This window comes from Marmota flaviventris, chromosome 1 (genome assembly GCF_047511675.1).
Source record: "Marmota flaviventris isolate mMarFla1 chromosome 1, mMarFla1.hap1, whole genome shotgun sequence".
NCBI lineage: Eukaryota > Metazoa > Chordata > Mammalia > Rodentia > Sciuridae > Marmota > Marmota flaviventris.
Genome location: NC_092498.1, coordinates 112,571,679 through 112,592,923, shown reverse-complemented (window position 1 = coordinate 112,592,923; position 21,245 = coordinate 112,571,679). Strand labels below are relative to the sequence as shown.

Sequence of the window (21,245 nt, the reverse complement as noted above, 5' to 3'; positions counted from 1 at the left end):
GTGCCTATAATCTTAACTACTCTTGAGGCTAAGGCAGGAAGATCACTTGAGCACAGGAACTGAAGGCCAGCCTGGACAACATAGCCAAACCCTGCCTTAGAAACAAAAAAGAAAAAGAAAAGGAAGGAAGGGAGGGAGGGAGGGAAGGAGGGAGGAAGGAAGGAAGGAAAAGAAAAGTTATGTGAGGAGTTATCATGAGGGCTGGCAGTTTGGGACATGCATGCAATGTTTTAAGCAGGATTATTCACAATAATCAAAACATAGAAACAACCCATATGTCTATCAGCTGGTGAGTGGATAAATAAAAATGTAGTATATCCATTCAATGGAATACTGCAAAGAAGTGCTGACATGTGCAACAGGATAGATGGATTGAATGCAGACATAAAAGACTATAACTTGCATAATTTCATTTAATTGAACCTTGTAGAAAAGGCACAACTATAAAGATTGAAAGCAGGAAAGTACTGCCATGGTTTGGAATAGCAGATGGAGTTCACTACAGAATGGCATGAGGGAACTGTTTGGGGAAAAGGAAATATTCTAAGACAGGATTGGGGTGATGGAAGTATGACTGTATACATTTCATAAAGTTTATCAAACTGTACATTGAAAATGAATGACTTTTATAGTATATAAATTAAGCCTCAGTAAACTGAGCTTGAAGTCACCTATCTCATGAATTATACTTTAGATGGATAATTGTTTAAAAAGGTGTCATGGTTTTCAGACCTGTTATGCTACATGAGAATGAGTAAGACTTCTGAATGTCTGAGTGTGTATGGGGTTTTCCAGTGGATCTCACCTTTTACATTAATCTAAGACTCTTATATTCCCCTTGCTTTGGCCACAACAATTTCTAGCTATTGTTAGAAGAATTTAAGGCTTAAACCAAGAGATATTTTTAACATAATTTTCCCTATAAATTTAGCTTAAGTGATTACATTCTTTTTCATATTAATATGTGTGTGTGAGTGTGTGTGTGTGTGTATTATTGCATCAGTGAAATTAAACATATGCATTTTGGTGTGGGGGGGGGGGGGACCAGGGAATCACATCCCCAGACCTTTTGAATTTTTTTCTTATCTTTCTTTATTTCTTTTCTTTTCTTACTCCTCTGTTACTTTTTACTTAATCCCTAGTTGGATAGTTTTCTTTTTGTTTGTAACCACTTATATTTCTGTATGCTAAATATCTCTTCATATCAACTTTCCATTTCCATCTTGGATACTAGGTGGTCTGCTTTTTAAAGTAAAATTTATTTGAGATTTAAAATAAAATTCTATGAGTTCTATACAGAAAATGTGAAGACTACTTAAATCTACAATGGAAAGAAATCATCTCTACTATAACTGAAAAGATAATTAACTATCAGTATTTTGGTACTTACCTATTTTAATTTCTTCCTCCTACAATTTATAACAAAAATCCCTAATTCTAGGTATACTGTTTTATTGGCTTTTAAAAGCAGTATATTTTCATTTTAGCATATATTATTAGTATCTCTATTTCAAATGCTGACTAATACATCTTTTGATTGTAATATTTTGTTAACCAAAATTAAACTTTAAGTGTAATTTGAAATTTTATATCTTAAAATATAAATTTCAAATTTTTATTTTTGGTTATTTCTAGTTTTAAATTTTTTAGTAATGCTTATTTAATTATTAATACTGTTTCTGTGGGTAAATGTCATAACGTCACTGAAATTATATATATTTCTGGATTTTTTTTGATAGGTGTTGAAAAATTTTCCTCCTGAGACATTACATTTATTTTTCCAGTAGTATTATGTGACATGGCTTTTGCCTCATACCTTTGTCAACAGTGGATACTTAATAAAATTAAAAAATAAAAATAAAACCACATTATGATTTACACTTATTTGATTATTAATGAATACTGTGTCTTAATTTTTATTATTTGGGAATGAGATTTTTACCTGCTTGAGTTGGAGACCTTGAAAAAACCTGCTCCCTTACTTAAAAACTGAAGCAGAAAAATCAAAGAAAATTTATTCAGAGTAAGTCATGAGAGTTCACAGAAATTTCCCAGGGATATGTGGCTGGGACTAATTTATGTCTTACACTAAAAAATTTCCACAGAATCTTCAAAAGTAGGCAGTACCAGAACTCTGATCATTACTTGTGGCAGTATCTGAATTGCTGATGTGTTTTCTTCTATAAGTGGAGGATGTTAAAAGTTTCTCTGTGTTCTTTCCTTTAATAAGTGATGCTTGTGAGAAGCCTCATACTCTTATCTGTAAAAAAAATAATCAAGAGGTGTTTCTTTTCATAAACCCAGGGATTAAGTAATTAGCACATAGAGAATTGTTGAAAATTCCAGCATGGGAATTTAAAGTATGATCATTCCTATTTATTAATTGAAATTCAGAGACCTTTAGATAATTACCCTCAAGGGGTATGTCATCTTCTGCATAAATTCCTGTCCTGACTTGAATGGGCCTCTCACAGCTGCCCTCTGCCTCTGTCTCAGGTCCTGAGTACCAGAAAGGCCAGCATCCAAGAGGCTCCCTTTGTTCTCAGTCTCTACAGAGTGTAAAGTGCCCCCTCTAATTGGGTTGGAACTGTGAACAGCCAGGATCTCATTGCCTGTGTGTCAAGTTCAGCTTTTGATGAATGTGAAAGCAGCACTGTGGCTTAGCAGGGGCCTCTCACCTTTGACAAAGACAGACTCCTGGGGCTGATCCTGCTGGGCTGTCCCACCATTTCAAAGCAAATCAGGAACTTACTGGCTCAGGACAGACTGTTTGGCTAAAACTATGGACATGATAAGTAAAATAAAGGCCGATTCTTTCAGGTGTCAGGGGGCCTAGTTCTGTTAGTGAATCACTAGTTTGCTAGTTTGTCTGCAATTCACCTGAAGATCTCACCTCAACTTCTACATTGAACAAAGGGGAAAGGTAGAATTTAAACAAAATTCACATTGATTTGAATCTCTTAGACCCTGCTATTTATTTCTGGGTGTCCCAAAGTCACAGCTTCAAGTTCTCACAAATTCAACCATGTCTTAGTGTGGTACAACTATTCCTTTAACTTGGGATTGATAAAAGTGTTTATTATTTAATTTGGAAATTGTGTCCTGGGTCCTCCCATATTCTGTACAGGTAGATGTGGAAGAGTTTGTGTCAATTGAGGATTACTCTTGGAGATTAGCAAGGATTTGTTCTTCTGGTCTTATTTGGATCCTGACTAAATATGGATAACTATTTTTAGGATGGCTTAACTACCTCTGTAGGTATCCTGATCCTTGAATTCTTTTTTGAGTACAGATGTATTACAGACCTTTCCAGTTGAAATCATAGATTCCCTCAGTTGAGTTGTTCCTGATGTTAGCATTTTCTCATGATCCTGGATACTTTGTTAATAGTCTATACATTGTATATTACTACTCTTTATGATCTCTTAAAGAAGAGATTTGTTGTTTCTGTTATACTTATGAAAGAAATATTACACAATAAGTTCATAGAGGGCCTGTTGTTTGCCCAGAACTTAGTACAATGTCCTGACTACTGAGGACGCAAGATAACAGCTGGCCTCTTCTGACAGATATTAAAGATTTATGTTCTGTTTTGGTAGATGGTCAGTCTTTAGGGAACCATGGTGGTATCTTGCAAAACAGGTAGAATTTAGGAGTGGGTAAGAACCCCTAAAATTGACTATTTTTTAAGAGGGATTTTTTTCTTTTTAGGATATTTTGGAAACCAAATCTTGCATGAATATAATGTATTCCATATTTAGAATCTTTGTCCTCAAGAATTTTGAAAGCATTGGTTTTTGCTTAGAGGATAACTGATTATAATAAAACAAGCCTTGGATTCATTATCATTTATCCCAGACACATAAGAAAGCTTGCTTTAAGATACACATTTAAGGACAGAGATGCTATCTGGCTGTGGCATTCATTGAACTAGGTAGGTCTCAATATGATATATTTAATTTCATTTTCTTCATAAAGGAATTTGAGAGATTAAGCAGGGAAAAGTATATTCTTTTTTAGAAATAAGGAATTTCAGACACAGACTAAATGGCAATGTAGTTGGTAAGTGTCAGTGAGAACCAGAATCTATTTGTCCAGTTCTTTGGTTCATGTTCCTCTGTGGGTTCTTCTTTGTCCTTCTACCTGGGTGCTTCTTGCAGTAAGACTGAACACAGTACCTTCTTTTTCACTTTCCCCAGTCCACGCCCCCTGCTTGCTGTTGGAAGCCTCCTCTGAGAGCCCACTAGTGTTTGGGAATGCTCAGGAAACCTCCCTTCCTTATTCTTCACAAACTTCCCTTTAGACCACAGCTCCACAGTTCCCACAGCCCTGCATACTGGAGCTTATCCTAGATTTGGACCTGGTAGGTGAAGTGGTCCTTCTCAGTGAACTTCAAGTTGATGTTATCTGCTCCTCAACCCTGGGTTGTTTCCTGTAGGAATTTTCCTCTCTGCCTCCTGCCCCTATGAAACTACTCTGCATTCTAACCACAAGGGTGTGTTCTCTTGCATCATTCTGCAGACTGGCTGATATCTAGTATTCAGTTGGCAAGCATTTATTAAAGGAATGGCTCAACAATACAAATAATCCAGACTTCTGAGGCCTCATCCAGCCTCATTAATTAATTGAAATTTCAACTAATTAATGAGACTTTATAAATTTATGGTCTTCATATTACTTAACTGTCAAGTGGAATAATGCCACATATTAACTTTAGTGAGATATTATATGTACACCTAGTTATAATCTTACCACTCCTTAGAAGAAAGCTGTTGCAAAAATTCAGCTACCAAACCAGTGAAGATGTTTCCTATATATTAGCAAATTTCAAAAGCTTACACTATTTTCAGTAGCAACAAAAGCAAGCTGTATTTTAATGCTAGGTAGCTCAGTAGAAGAGGTGTTTTCTGCTTTAGGAAATATAGCTATCCATTTCTGCTTTAGGAAATGTAGCTATCCATTTTCTTTTTATTTTTCTGTGGTATTGGGGATCAAACAAACCCAGGAAGAACTTCATGCATTCTGGGCAGACACTCTACCACTGAGCCACATCCCTAGCCCAAGAATCATCCATTTTCTTAAAAGTGGCTTTTAAAAAGGGATGATGTGGGGTTTATACTTAGGTAAGAAAAAGTCATCAACAAATACAACAAATAACTGTGAATGAGAATGAGCAACGAGTAGGCACCAGTGAAGTTACAGAATATCCCAGCAAAAATACCAGAAAGAGGGCTGGGGACATAGCTCAGTTGGTAGAGTGCTTGCCTTACCTGTACAAGGCCCTGGATTCAATCCTCAGCACCCCTCCGCCCCCACCCCCCCCCCAAAAAAAAAAGCCAGAAAGAAAGTTTTGAGAGGTATGAGGAAGAGTGGAATAGAAATGATGCCCTCACAAGGGAGGGTCCCAGGAATAGAGTGTGTGTGATTTTATTGTGAGCACTAAATTTACAGTGTATGTGCTACTTGGTTGCTAAGAAGTGATATGTGCATACATGTCATGATAGCCCTTAGTAAGTGTTTTCAGTCTCAGAACAGTGGGTTTTATTGTTTTATGTATTTATTTTGGGGTGCTAGGGATCAAACCCAGGGCTTTGTGCATGCTAAGCATGTATTCCATCACTGAGCAACACTTCCTGCCCCCAAGACTGTGTTTTTTTTAATCCTTTCAACTTTACTTTTTGTTTTAATGTGAAAAATACTCAATCCAAAAGTCAAACTATATAAAATATATCCTCAGAGAAATCTCATTCTCATCCCTTCTTCCACCCCACCCAGACTCCAGAGTAAGCATGTTCATTAGTTTTTATTGTTCACTCCCTGATATTCTTTTCTGTAAAAAGCCAAATGTACCATTTTCCTTTTTCATAGAGGATTGCACAAGGTGTGCACCCTTTTGCATAATGTGGATTCACTTGGAAATATCTGGGGTCTCTGAGAACTGCATTCTTTTGAGCTTCATAGTACTCTGGAATGTGAGTGAGCTGTCATTTATTATTCAGCCTTCTCTGAACAGGCATTTGCCTCATTCCTAGGATTTTGACATTAGAAATAATGCCACAATAAGTAATCCTGTGCATATGGTATTTCATATTTGTGAAGAAGGATCATAAGCAATTAAAGAGAAATACATCAGTAGTTTTCCTGACATTTTTGTAAATGTCTTTACCAATAGCCATGTCTGAGAGTACCTGGGAGTTGTGCTGCATATATATAACAGTTCAATGCATTTATTGAACACCCACATACATAAATTCAAATACACACTCTACATACACACACCAGAAGTGCAGCTGAAGGTCAAAAAGGTGGAGGCTGGAAGAGTGTACTTTCCTCAAATTTTTTAACCTACCAGCGACAGAGCTGGGAGTACCATAAGTTCTGAATGTCTTCCTGTGCCTGTCTTTCTGCTATCCTGTAGTCTTAGAACAGTGCTAGGGAGCTGGAGCCAAACAAAATAGGCTTCTCAGGGTAATGTTGGTTAGGCCAGGAGAAACAATGCCAAGGGGTGTTAATTTCATTATTATAAAAAAAAAAACTTTGAGCAGAACACCCACCCTTTTCTGAGTAGGACACTCACTAAGGGTTTAAATTTGTGACATGGTATTCCTAACATTCACATATCCAGAGAAAATGTAAATTCAGAAATGCAAAAGTACTTTGAAAGAAAAAATCCTTTTTAAAGTTCAGTACATCAGTTCTACGTTTTTGGCATCTGAAGAACCAGGGGACATGGGGCTGGTCTATCAAATTAGTGACCACTTTAGGTTAGGGAACTCTTGAAAGGGAAATTCCAAAGCAGGCAACGCTGGAGACAGGAGTCTTTATTTCTCCACATAGGTTTTTGTTACCACTGACCCTTGTTCTTTGGCCTGTGGACTGAGTCTCTGCTGAGATTTCCACAGGAGCAGCCAGCGCTACAGGAAGGGAGGGTTTCAACTAGAGTTCTGATGTTCCCTGACCTTTGGGGCCAGCAGCCATTAGGAGAACCTGTTTCCTGACTATGGCAAGCTTGAGCATCAAGTTCCAAGAAAGTAGACCCATTTAAAGTGACACATGGAAGAAACACCCCGTCTCCCAGTTTATCACAGAAGACTCTGGTGAAATGAATTGTAATTTGGGGCAGAGACCTGAAATTGCTCTTCCCTACCAAAATAAATTGATTTCTTCGGCTGTCTAAACTTCATTTCTTGAACTGGACAGGAGCTCACCTAAGCTAAATTAAACTTATTTTCCATTAATAAAAACTGGGTCACTCTGGACTGCTTGAGTATGCTTCTGAGTGTCTTAAAGCACATTCCAGAAAGCCCAGTGTTTCAATGCTATTTTCAAAACTCACCTAATTTAGCTAACATAACCCATAACATTTGCACACACCCCTCCCTTGGTGTGCTGCTATAGATTTGGGGTCTATTTCTAACTTTGTTATATCTGTCAGTCAGATCGTAGCAGGAGGGCATCCTTACACATCTAATGGGGCTGGAGAAAGGCCAAAGGGATGGACTGGCTGCCTGCCTACCTTGGGCCCCTCCTTGCCCAAAGAAAGCTTGGTTTTCTCTGTGCCTGTTTTCTCTGTGCCTTTGTTTTCTCTGTGCTACTGGTAGCTTTGCACTACAGTATTCTGGAAGTTTTATTTATACCTAGGGGCCAAGAGACTGGATCTTGGAGGTAGAAGTTGTACAGTATAAAATAGATGCCATTCCATGGAGCCATCTTAGAAAAGGTTTATTCAGGGAGGTCAGAGCATTTCTGATTTGAGATCTCCCTGAGCAGTTGGTGACATTGGCTTGTTCTTAATCATTGGAGGTGGGTGTGAGCCACTAGGGTGACATCTGGTCTCCTACTCCAAGGCTTGTGCATATTCAGCTGCGCTACCTTTTTGTTTAGAAACCCATCTCTACAATGTCAGGAGTTGGACTTATTAGGAAAGCCCAATGTTCCCTCTCCCACCTTTCTCTTCCTGCAACTGAGAGAGGGCCTAGGGTGGGCCTCATGGGGGCTGCCCATGAATCCTGACTTACACCATCTGGAAGACATAAGTCCCAACTGTGGGGTGAATAGTTTAAATAAGGCATTTGGGATATTGTGAAATATAAAGATCTAGAAATATTAAAATAGTGGGAGATGTCTTTCAAATTAAAAAAATGGGAGGGGGATAAAAATCTTTGTAGTACTTTATTTCATGCATTCTTTACTAATCTGAAGAATCATACCATGTAACTTTTTAAAAATGGGACTGGAGGTATAGCTTAGTAGAGTGCTTGCTAGCATCTGAGGCCCTGGGTTCAATTACCAGTACCACAAAACAACAACAAAATTTACCTTTCTACTGAAATAGTCACAGTATCTAGAAATGTGGAAAGCCAGATAAATAATAGGAAAATAAATGCTTACCCCTGTTTTCCTTCCTTTTTAAAAAATTTAAATGAACATTCATGAGAAACAGGGGTGGGCCTCTCTTTAACTTTTGGCCTGCCCTGATTGATCACTCCAGATTTTCATGCTTTTAAGCTATATTCTCTCCTCCTTCCTTGTTGCTTGTGTGAGATCTTCTCAACGATATGCAAGTTACTCACCACTGACAAAGTTTCTCTTGCTTCTGTTTCTAGTGCACAGAGGCCAAAAAACATTGCTGGTATTTTGAAGGACTCTATCCAACATATTATATGTAAGTATTTGCCTCTCTGTTGATTTGATTCTGGGGTCATCTCTTTTTCTGGGAATTATTTCTTTAATATGTAGTTGCCTGTGTTATGGGATGGGGAAAGCCCAGGCATGGCCCAACCTCCACCCCAGGATTTAGCCCTGCCTGTGCTCATGGATAGCAGGTGGCCTCCCTGAGGGCATTCAGCCTGCTCAGACCAGTCACTCTGAGCACATGAAATAATACTACATGCTCTGTGAGGTATCTGAGCTCCTCCTAAATGATTGGTAAAAAGGTGCAAGGTGTTTTTGGAAGGCAAAACTTATGTTGGTTTATATTTTCCTAAGCAAAGAGAGAAGAACAATTGGAATAGATTTATGTCTTGAGCAAGACAAGAAACAGTTTTCAGCTGAGCTCATGTAGTATGTGCACTTGTATGGGGAGGAAGGATGAAAGAGAGAGAAGAGAAAGAGAGAGAGAGAGAGAGAGAGAGAGAGAGAGAGAGAGAGAGAGAAAGAGACAGAGAGAGAGTGTATGTGTGAAAGAGAAATCACAACTTCATCTCCCTGAAGCCCCGCCCTAGACAGGTGTAGCTATAGCTCTGCTCTGCATAGCTCTCCACTCAAGTGGCAGGGACTGTTCCTTCCTGTGCCTTCCTCAGTGTCTGTCAGGCTTGCTCTTATGAAAGTGTTGCTGGGCTTTCTCCCTATTACTATTATTAATATCTGCTGGGTTAGCCACAAACTCTACACAGCCACCTGCCTAGGTAACTGGATTACCCCTACAGGATATCAATTACTGTTTTTGTTTGTGTTTTGAAGTTCCATAGGTTTTGTGTGGACTGTTCCAAATCAATTTTTGCCAAAAGCTCTGATATCTTAATTTAATTCTGTAAAACATCAGATTTTTTCAATAATATACATAAATTATATTATAGCAGAAGCACAGTACAGTCCAGTATGTAGACTAATTAGACAGGAAATGCATACTACAGCCAGCCATACACAGGTTATCCCCAAATTGCATCTATTCTAAATGTATAGACTTTTTTCCTTGTCATTTTCCCCTAAACAATAGAATGTAACTACTATTTACATAGAATTTGCATCATATTTGGTATTATAAGTAATCCAGAGATGATTCAGAGAGATATGCAAGAGCTCTGTACAAATGCTAGGGTATGTTTTACGAGGGAGTTGAGCATCCTTGGATTTTGGTATCTGTAGGGGCACTGGAACCAATCCCCTTAGGTGCCCGGAGACAACTGTAATAACTAAAAGTGTTGTTTCTTAATTTGTCCAGGTTGTACATTTTTTTTTCTGTTATTCTTACCTATCTAGGGAGACCAATCTGAAAGGAGGAAGGCTAAGCACAGGGAAATTGGCAATGTCTTGTCTTGGTTTCATACTGAAAAGCAGGAGTCCTTAACACCCCATGTTGCAGGGGTCCTGGCAGAAAGAAAGCCTTTGCAACTGTAGAAAGACAAAACCCACTTGTAAAATAAAGCAGCAGCATAAGGACTTTGATTCTAGTTACAGAGCTATCAGGTTGAAGAAAAATTGTTATGAGATAACAGGGAGATCAAATATTTTGTTTCTTCTCTGTTTAATGAATATCCATTAGTCTGCCTTCTTTCCTTGATTCAGCTTCTTGCATCAAGGTGCATTACCTGCTTCTTCAAATGTGTTCTTCCTTGAAAACAGATATTTCTCCAGTTGTTTTGTAGATCAATTTGTGAGAGTCAGCAGCTATTCTTATACTCATTCATTTGTTTCTTTCTTTATTTTTACTACATATTTTGAGAGTATTTTTGCATTAAGAGAGAACACAAAGACAAGTCCTGCTTTCATCATTCAGACCTGCTGCTTTGGTTTCCTTTCCTCTTCTCCAGTGGTGAGAAGGATCCAGATGTACTATCTCAAAAGATGAAAAGTCAAGTCACTTTAATGATTTAGGATACTGACATTAAAATACTGACACTCAACATAGAAATAATAACAAATAATACTTATTGCACCTAATACAGGCTAGGCATACCCTGGACATGAATTAATGCCGTTAATCTCATAGCCATTGGAAAACCCAAGCCACAACCACTCGTCCTCTAGATTCTACCTCTGATCTTCCTGTATATATTCTACCTCTGATCTTCTTTATAGTGCCCTCATTTGAACCCAGTCCTCTCTAAATGTTCATGTGAAACCAATACAGAAACTTTTGAATGCATCTTCTCTCCTCCAGATCTCATGTCTTCTAAATTTTTATGTTCCTTTTATGAATACAAACATTAGGGACAAAGTTCAACTTTTAATCCATCTTTAAACAGTAGATTTCCAAGATACTTGATACTTGTCTAGCTTGATCTTTCTTTCTTTCTTTTTAAAATATCTTCTTTCTTTATTTTGAATTCCATCAGAGCTATGACTTACACTTTTTGGAATTTCCTGTGCCTAGAATAGTGCCTGGCACATTCCTAAATGTTGAGGCAATGCCTGTCCCTCCAGTCCCCACTATGCACTCAGCAGGTGACTTTTTATTGAAGTCTTCCATGATTCAGTTCCCCTTCCCTTAAGTCAGAACTTCTTCCTCCTTCCCGATTTGGTTCTGATATTAGCACCCTGAATAGTCCTCACTAACACTAGTCAAACACATGGTGTGTCCCCTGAGGGCTCCCAGGAAGTGGCAGTGAAATGTAAACATTTTACATACATAACTTTGTCCAATGCCTGAAACAAGTCAATGTTTGTCCTCTGATTTGTGCAGCTTTCTGTCCCTGTTATTATTTCTTATATTCTGGTATCCTTTCCCTAAGCATAGATTTTAAGTAGGTAAAAAAGATCCGGACTCAAATATTTGCTCAATTTTTTTATTTGAGGTGAAACTCAGCAAAATTAACCCTTTTAAGGTGAGCTATGTAGTAGCACAGAGGAATATCCTCTGTACTACTGTTCACCACCTCTATCCAGTTCTAAATAGCTCCATTACTTCATCCTATTATTTACCAGCTCTTTGACCTCATCAATTTCCTCCTCTCTAAAACGTGAAGTTCTCACCTTCTGGATCATGGTCAAAATTGAAATCACATGTGAATATCTACATACTTAATGCTAACATACATTTCTACTGTGTAGGTTCATGTGATTAATTCTTCCACAGACTAAATTTGCTACTTCTGTGCACATTTAAGGAATGTCAGAGTCCTGATATAACCTTGAGCCCATCATGATGCCAAGAAGAAGAGCTACTTAACTTCAGGCAACCAGCACTTGGGATAGTTAACACTCAAAAGCTGTTCTCCCTGATCTCTAACAAGTTGGATAATGAAATGTTTTTATCCAAAGGGAGTAAGGAGAAATTGCTTCCATATCAAAGCTCTTGCCCAAGGATAGATTTGCTGCAGGTCATGTGGTCACCCCAGAAGGCTCACAACGTATACTAGAAGTGCTTGGGACTGCAGAAGACATGTCTGTCCAATTAAGCCAATTCTGGGGATTCTTTGGAGTTGAACCTGACTGGGTGCAGGTAATGGAAGACTCCTAGCCAGCCTGGGCTCACTGTGTTACTCAGCACCAGGACAGGATCAAGCCTCTCTCTGGACTAGCCATCTGTTTTCTTTACACTGCCCCTGACCTGGCCTCTCTACACATTTATGTGTAAGGTGCTCTCCTGAAGCAGTGACAGCTGCTCTTCATTCTCTCAAACCCAAGTATTTGTTGAGTGTCTGCCACGTGTCATTTGTGTATTGCTGTGCTATACAGGACAGGGAAGGTACTTGGGCCTCAGGGTTATGGTGTAATACTGTGAGACTGACTGGTTATTTCTGAAGCAACTCTAACATTACATTTAAAAACCTACAAGTTATAGCAGATCTCATTTTAAAAATACATTTCCAATGTATTATTCCTTTCATTTCTTCTGGGTAAAGTGCTTTATATAAGATTCTCCAAAATGGATAATTCCTTAAAGATATGTTGATTCAAGTTGGCATCCTTCCACGCTGTTATAGATTAATTTTTTTCCCATGCAGGAAATATATTTCAAATAACACTGCTGTTTTGTGACTGTAACTTACCATGTAGAATTCATTGGGGGAAAGACATCTAGGTTGCAAACTTGTCTTGGAAACTTTGCTTTTATATTTGAAAATCTAATTTCTTTTTGTCTCACCAGAAATCCCATCTGACATTCCTCCTTCTTGCCTCTCTGCATGTCTCTGAATTTCATTTCACTGTTCTAAGCTCATAGAGGCTAATTTTTTTTATGATACTTAAGTTTCCATTGGAGATACCTAGACATATATCACTCTCACCTGTTCGGATTTTGTTATGTTAAATTTATCACTCTTTCTGCCCTCTCCTTAGCAAGTTTTATTTCCATTTGATATTTTAAAAGAGTTGAGCTGAGAGACTACATATGTATATGTACCAAAAAAAATCTTATTTTTGAAGAAAAAATTTGTCCTTTGATCCATAGAGAAACACATATTTCAAGCCTCTCCTCTTTTTTTTTCTTTCCCTACTTTTCACTTCATAACCTTTCTTTACTGTTGCAGCTGCCCTTTAGAAAGCTCTTAATTAAAATGGAGTCTTTTTTTTTTTTTTTTTTTTGTACTTTGGTTCAGGGCTTACTAGATGTCTCCTCTTAGCAACAGTGTGGTTTAAAAATAGCAGCTGGTCATGTGGCCTCCCCAAATCCAGTTCCTTTGCTCAAGTTCTGTACTTGAGTTTTCCTTCCACCCAGGATTCCCTCACTCAACCCCTTGTGTGCAAGGCTTAGAACACAGTGTGAGCTGCCAAGAGGCAGGAGATGAGAAGATAAGGAAAGGCCCTGCCAAGGAGCACAGCCAAGGGCCCTGCAGGCATGGATCCAAAGGAGTACTCTTTCCTCCCCATCCAGAAAGTATAGCAGACAAAAGTGGCATTTATCAGAGAAGAGGCTCAATACAGTTTCATATCCGGGAGCTCACTTCCACACCCAGGTAGCTGCAGGAAGCACTGTGACCTTCTCTCTCATCATGCAATAGGGAGCTCCCACCCCTTGCAGGTTCTGCATCTGGTGCTTCTGCATGTGCAGAGCAGAAGCCACTATAAGGTACTATGCGTTCATATTACCTACCATCTTGGGTTGTTGTACAGTGACATATAGAGGAAGGACTCAGTAACAATGTGTAATATCTGTACTGTGGGTAACACTTGTGATTTCATTATATCAGATTCTCACACACTGAAGCTTGGAGAGGCAGGGTTTGTGGCTGAAGAGGAAAGGATGGAACTCTGACTGTTAAGAATCGGGGACTGGGCTGGGGATGTGGCTCAGCGGTGGCGCGCTTGCCTCGCATGCGTGCGGCCCAGGTTCGATCCTCAGCACCACATAAAAACAAAGATGTTGTGTCCGCCGAGAACTAAAAAATAAATATTAAAAAAGAATTCTCTCTCTCTCTCTCTCTCTCTCTGTCTCCCCCTCTCTCCCTCTCTCCCCCCCACCCCACTCTCTCTTTAAAAAAAAGAATCGGGGACTACTGCCCCGAGGACAAACCTGCATCATTGTAGGGCACTGATAATTCTGAGAGACCCGGGCCATTTACAGCATCTGCCAGAGGTTATTTGGAAGTCCCCTTGGTGCCTGAATTGATACCACATGGCAGTAACTGACCCCTTCCCGACAGTGGAGTCACCTTTTAGATAAAGAGCAGTGTCTCTTGTCTACAAGAAATATACTTTCTAAAAGCTGAAGTTTGTGGTCTGAGCTCTCCAGAGGCTGTCCTGTCCATAGTCATATCCAGGGAAAGATCTGGTGTCTGGAAGATGGCTTGGAAACAGCAGCAGGCAGAGGTGATCTGGTCCATGTCAGTATGTCAGGCATATGATATGACACAAAGCCCAGGAATAAGAAGAGGTGATGTTTACAGAGCACCAACTCTGTGCAATGTACCTTCCTACTGATCATAAATATGTAATGCTCTTTAGAAATCCTTTGACAAGGGTCTTTCTCTCTTTCTTTCTCCCTGTTCTAGCTGAGGATTGTGTGTGTCTAAGAAGACCTCAGACCATGTTTCTTCACATGACTCACTGTTGGTGAAATGAAAGTCTATTGTCTCCTCCCTAGACTGGGAGTTCATCAAGGGCACAGGTTCAGTCTTGCTGAGTTGCCTATCTTATGCACTAACACAGGACCTGGCCCATAGAAAATATTCAATATATATTTAATAACTCAGGCAAATGGTAGCCTGGAGGAAGAATGGAAAATGGAGATATGATTCAGGCAGCAGTCTTGGGTGTTGGAGAATGTTTTAGGGGCTGGAAGTCAAGAGACTTTTGTGGTTCGGCTCTGCCATCAGGTTGCTTTGTGGTATTGGGCAAATCTCCTAACCTTTCTGGGCCCCAGTTCCCTATGCTGCATAGTCCTCAAGGATTCATTGTGCTTGTTCCATGACACGCTAGCTGGCTGCTCACAATAATTTATAGCCTAGAGATTAAAAGACAAATGATAGAAATGGTGCATGTGTTATAGCTGAGACAAGCAGCAAATGTGAGATGGATTTTAGCTCATTAAGGGTCCAACCTACTTGCCAAATACAAATCTAGCACCTTATATTTTCCTTTCAAAGCAGTGAGTCTTCTGCAGGTCTGCATACTGACACAACAGTAGGAAAGGGTGTGAATCCCACAATTGGGTAGTTGGGCGGGTCTGTGAGCCTGTGCCTACTCATTGGTCCAGATGTTGAAATTCCTTAAACATCATATTAGATCTGAATTGGAGCTTTCAAACTATCAGGTACATAAATATTAATTTGAACAACGACTTTTCTTCATGCCAGAGAATGCTGATGATCTAGATGTGCAAGTTCCTTGTTCTCTTAATGAAATAGAAGAGACTCTGTCATCACCCAGACAATCAAGGGTAGATTAGAAATGGTTGAGCTTTCTGGACTGGATATCAGTGATTTAAAAGAGTAAATAAACCCTAATGCCTTCTAAGGAGCTGGCAGGTAGAAAAGATTTTACCCCAAAGATGATGCCTAACTTACCTTTATTCTCAGAATGCTGAGACCATTAAGACCATTACAATCTAATTTTACTAACGAATGACACCAAGATAGGCTCATCATTTCCCTGGGCTTGAAGTATGATCAGCAGTCTTACATGACTGGACCACATTTCTGGTTGCCACGTGGATGGAGCAGAGGTACAGGGCTCAAATGAATTCTTGGTGTTCTGTTGGCTCGCATATCTTAGTTGTTGGTTCAGCTATAAGTGCCCTGAAAAAAAGAATGTGGAGAATCATTTTTGAAGTTAGCTTCATCTTCATCGAGACTATAGGGAATCTGCATGCTCTGTTGTTGAAGGGAGAGAACGGAAGGGAACAAACAGATGGACGGCATTTTAGTAAAGATAACAGAAAGATAGGGTACATTAAGCAAATAAGGAATAGGTCCATCAAGGTCCTGCATTTCTGAGGACCTGTTATTTCCAGATTACCATTAAAAGGGAGAGAGCCAGCAGAGATGGTGTGGAGTCAAAGACCAGGAAGGCAGGGCCTGCCCTTTGGGCACTCCTGGTCCCTGGCTTATTCAGCAGTGGAAAGAGGCTCTTCTTTCTAGTATTACTCTTCTCCGCTTATTAATTTCAACCAAACCATTCTCAGACCATATTTCTAAATCCCTTGTTGGAGTGTGAAACTTCTTTTAAAAGACTTATATTACCCTGTGAGGTTGTCTCTCTCTGGATTCATTTCTCTGCTGTGAATAAATAATGTCATGAATGGCTGAAGTGATGTTCACAGGTATCAAATTAGGTTCCCCAAACAAGCTTTGCAGAGCCAGTGCCCAGCTGGGTCACTTTACCTAGAATAGGAGGTGCCAGGATCAGATCCAGTGTCCCCAGATACAAGGCCACCTTTGACCAGTAGGAAACATAGGTGTGAGCTCCCCTCAGGGTCCCATAGTCAGACACTGGGGCCTGATGGATGCCATCTACCAGGCTCTCCTTCTAGCATGGAGAACTTTGGGGATGTACAGGGTGGAAAAGGTGGGTGGGGGAGGGGAGGAGTGCTTGCCTCACTCTGCATTCTTCCACATGTCCCTTTCCAAACTTCTGCTGTTCTGTTCTAAGTGATGAAAGGGTTAAGCACTGCCTTTAGTTAGCAGCCTGGAGAGGCAGGCTGGGAAACAGATATTCTAAAGCAGGAATTCATTTCTCACTTTCAAGTTCTTGTTGAGCTTATCAATGAAGATTCTTGGTATAAGAGATATTTTCTGCTTCATAACAGAGGAATATTTCACTTGTAATCTTCCACTCAAGAGCACTAGCTTGACCCCTAAAATGTGACCATTTATATATATATCTTGATTTTTTTAAATTAATGATGCATAATAAAATTCTTCTAATTCTGTATGCAAAGCAACCTCATCTTTTTTGGTAGTGATAGAGATATACCATAATTTATTTTCACATTCCCCTATGATTATTGTCAATTCAGGAAGAAACAGCTTTGGAGGTTGTTGTTTGCTTGTTTGTTTTCTACTGTTAGAGGTTCACAGTTCCTTAACTGTATTCCTGAAATTTAAAGCAGTGCTCATAAGTGAATTTTCAGTATTCACTTGGCAGCTAGAACAGATTCGAACAGACATGAAGCTTTTCAAAATTCTATTTAGAATGATGTTTTCTATATTTCAAGGAAGATCCTGCTGGTGGTATTATATAACACATGGTGTTTCATCTCATATCGTTTGTGAATCAGTTCTGAGTCCAAGAAGTTGGAAAGGGATTACAGTATGCCCCAGTACTTAATAAAGGCATCTTCCTACATACTGTCTTTATGCACTAGAACTTATTTTTTGTCATGGGTTAGGTTGGCAGAAGTAGAATTGCTGAATCAAAGATTATGCTTATTTTATCTCTGAATAAATACTGCCAGATTATTCTCCCTGAAGGATGCCATGAGGTAATGACCCATCCTTGTGTGAAAGCACCTGTTTCAAACCATCTTCACCAGCTTTGTGTGTTAACATTGTAATCACAGTGTGCTTTATACTCTTTGAGTTCATGTAAATTAATGAAGTGTTTCCATCTGTGGTGATTCTCTTTTCTGCTACAATATCACTTGTGCTTAAGGCAAAGCAGTTTTGATGTGCCAGGAACCATGGTAGGCCCCTGACTAGACAGAGAGGAGTGAGACGAGCTAGCTCTTCAGCTTGTGTCTGATGTGGATGATGGATGCCTTTAACAATTCACGACAAAATCATGCATGGTGAAAATTATAAATTGGAATCCTGAAAAGGAAAAAAAAAAAAAACATAATGAATGGGGGAGGACATGGGGCTTGTGTTGAGAAAGACTTCACAGAGCTGATTTAAATATATATATATAATATTTTTTTTCAGTGCTGGGCAAGTTTAGGCATACTCTACCACTGAGCTAAACTCCAAGGCCACAGAGCTAACCTTTGAAGCATGAAGGGCAGTTTCAGAGCATGTAAGAAGCATGGAAGGCATGAAAGTATGGAGACGAATGGTAATTTTGGGGAACTATAGGCTAGAATGATTGCAGGGTGCCTGGAAGATGGCTGATGGCAGGAGAAAGGAAGGTGAGGCTTAACCAGAAGGGTCTTGAGTGGCCTTCTGAGGAAACAGTACTTCCTTTTGCACTGAGCAAGGCAACACTGTCAGCTTGGTCTTTGAGAAGGGTGTTTGGAAACAGGGTGGTACTTAGATGGAAGGAGGATAAAATATGAATTGTCTGATCTTTCAGTGGAAGGGAGCTGAGGAAGAGGGCTATGGGTTTGAAAAGCATTTCTCAAGATAACTGATATGAAGATACAGGGAGTCAAGTAATTCAGAGGTCTCTGGTTGGGCAGACGAGAGAGAAATCTTGAAAAAAGCAGGTTGAAGGAAGGCTTTAGCAGAAGAGTGAGTGGAGAATATCATTTGTGTTTATGGTGTAGAAGTTCTTGCAGAATATCTAGAAAGTAGAGCCATTGGAGAATTTGCTTTTGTAACTCAGGAGGGAGTCAAAGCTAGGATGTGGATTTAAGAGTTCTGGGCAGGTAAATAATAGCTAACCAACTGCTATGCTCTGAGTGTATGTCCCTCTAAATTTGCACTTTGGAACCTAGTATTTAGTATAATACATCAAGAGTTGGGGCCTTTGGGAAGTGATTAGTGCCTTCATAAAAGTTGGAGAGAGTTACCTTGTCTTCTGCCTTGTGAAGTCACAGCAATAAGACATCATCTATGAAGACCTCACCAGATAGAAATTTGTTAATACCTCATCTTAGGCTTTTCAGACTCCAGAAGTGTCAGCAATAAATTTCTGTTATTTGCACAGCATCCAGCCTGTACTGTTGGTTAAAACAGCCTGAAAGGACTAAGACATTGACTCAAGCAGAAGTAGAGTTAAGAAAGTGAGCCAGGTGTCAACCTGATTCTAAATTCCCAGATTTGGGGGTACTAGAATCTGTCTCCCTTGCAGATCTCATTGCTAAACTCATATTATTCTGTTCATATTTATCATGCCTGTATGATTTCAAATATAGGAACATTATTGTCAAATTAAAATATTGTAAGATCATAGAATGGCTGTTTTGTTGTTTGTTTTTTGTCATTGTTGTTTTTTACTATATTATCTTACTATTCTGGCCAGGGTTTATTTTTTTAATCTTATATGTAATCAGCCGAAAATTAGAAGGATTTTTTTTTTCAGTATAGAATTAGATAGAACTGATTTTTATATGAAACCAACAAGTTACTGAAACAAACAACAACAACAAAAATCTGTACCCCAGAAACACTAGGGTAGAATTTCAAAAACTGGAGTTAGCAAAGTACAGCTATAGTTTAAAAGCACGTCAGTCCATCTTATCTCGTCTCCTCACCTTGGCTCTGGCTGCAGCTGGGCTATTCAATGGGTTAAAATGGCAAGAAAATGAGCACTTTCTAATCCACTTGGTTTGTTAATTATAGGGTTTCTAATAAGCATTTATAGTACTTTCTTCCATGGTGGAAATAAAAATAAAATTTCCCTAGATAAATCCAATATGCCACCCTAAATACAGGCAGTTTGGGTTTATATTAGTTTGAGAAAGTGTCTTCTGTAATAAATATGTCTTCAAAGGAAGGACTGGCAGGGAAGCCTTATCTCCCCTCAAAGTTACTGTCAGGCCTCATCAGAGCCACTGTTGTTCCCTCCTAGAGCTCAGAGGTGTTTGACTTTTCCGTGGGACATGTTGACCAAATGAAAATTAAAAGATCATCAAAATATGCCTGTATGTCTAAATAAACAAGTACACTTCTGCCTGTCAGGGAAACCACATCAAACTAGGAAGGAAGATTCTAATGTATGCATTGTCAAAGTTGAGAAATAAAAAAAAGTGTCAGTTCATCCTTAGTCTGCAAAGCTTTAGACTAATAGATTAAAAGTCTAAAACTTTGTGTCTGCCAAAGTCTTTTAAAAATATACCCCTTAGCTGGGTGCAGTGGTGCATACCTGTAATCCCAGCAGCTGGAGAGGCTGGGGCAGGAGGATTATGAGTTCAAAGCCAGCTTCAGCAAAAGTGAGGCACTAAGCAACTCAATGAGACCCTGCCTCCAAATAAAATACAAAAATAGGTCTGGGGATGAGGTTCAGTAGTCCAGTGCCCCTAAATTTAATCCTCCCATACCAAAAAAAAAAAAATTACACATTAAATATGCACAAATGCTGTGGTATCATGGCATTTGCATATATTCAAGCTCTTGGTATACTAATTATATCTCAATAAAGCTTAAAAAAATGATCATAAAAGAAAAACAACATTTCCCACTCCAAACCCCACATATACCTGCTGGGTGCCCTGAGAATAATAATGGGCAAAAAGCCTCCGAATTTAGGTAATTGATTTGCAGCCCTGATTGTGTACTAGAATTGAGGAATGATTACCAATCAACAGGCATGAGTTTTATTTGGGTTTTGTTTTTGTTTTTGTTTTTACTGTGGAATTAGGATTGAACAAAGGCCTCATATATGCTGGGTAATTGCTGTATCACTAAGCAACATCCTCAGCCCTTTTTATGTTTTATTTTTAGGCAGAATTTTACTGAGTTTCCCAAGTTGGCTTTGAACTTATGGTCATCCTCCCTCAGCCTCCCAAGTAACTGGGATGACAGGCATACGCCACTCAGCCAGCCTAGGCAGAGGTATTTTGTAAAGCTATCTGGTGATTCTAATGTGTCTTCTGGTAATAAATGTGTCTTCAATGCTGAGAACACCACTTGCCAGAGTGCTCATCATGGAGCAAAAATATCTGAAGCTGCTGAGGTCCCACCTGACCTCCTTCTCCCTACCTGAGTTATGCCCACATATAAAGGTTTCTGCAGGGGTGGGATTCACTGCTGCCTGGTTCAAATGGAGAGAACCTTCCCATGGTAGATTGGAGTCCTAAAAGAAATACTGGAGATGTACTCTATAAGTGATGCCCTAATAAGACTGGAAATAATTACATTTTTGTGTAATGAAAAAGCTTGTAATAGGAAGTCAGAATTAATAGTGAGTGGTAGATTTTTAAGTAATAGACTCAGTATTAGGGAAGATTTGGGTGTGACTCTTTGATGTCCACCTGAAAGGAAAGT

At 39.2% G+C, this 21,245-nt stretch overlaps 1 protein-coding gene across 1 annotated transcript in view; it reads left to right on the top strand.

The window, feature by feature from the left end:
- The window catches only part of Vopp1 (VOPP1 WW domain binding protein), a 97,458-nt gene that overhangs the window by 41,744 nt on the left and 34,469 nt on the right, over window positions 1–21,245 (top strand). The window contains exon 2 of the mRNA XM_027956076.2: window positions 8,607–8,665. Coding sequence (XP_027811877.1) covers window positions 8,607–8,665 — 59 coding nt within the window. The remainder of the gene's footprint in view (window positions 1–8,606; window positions 8,666–21,245) is intronic.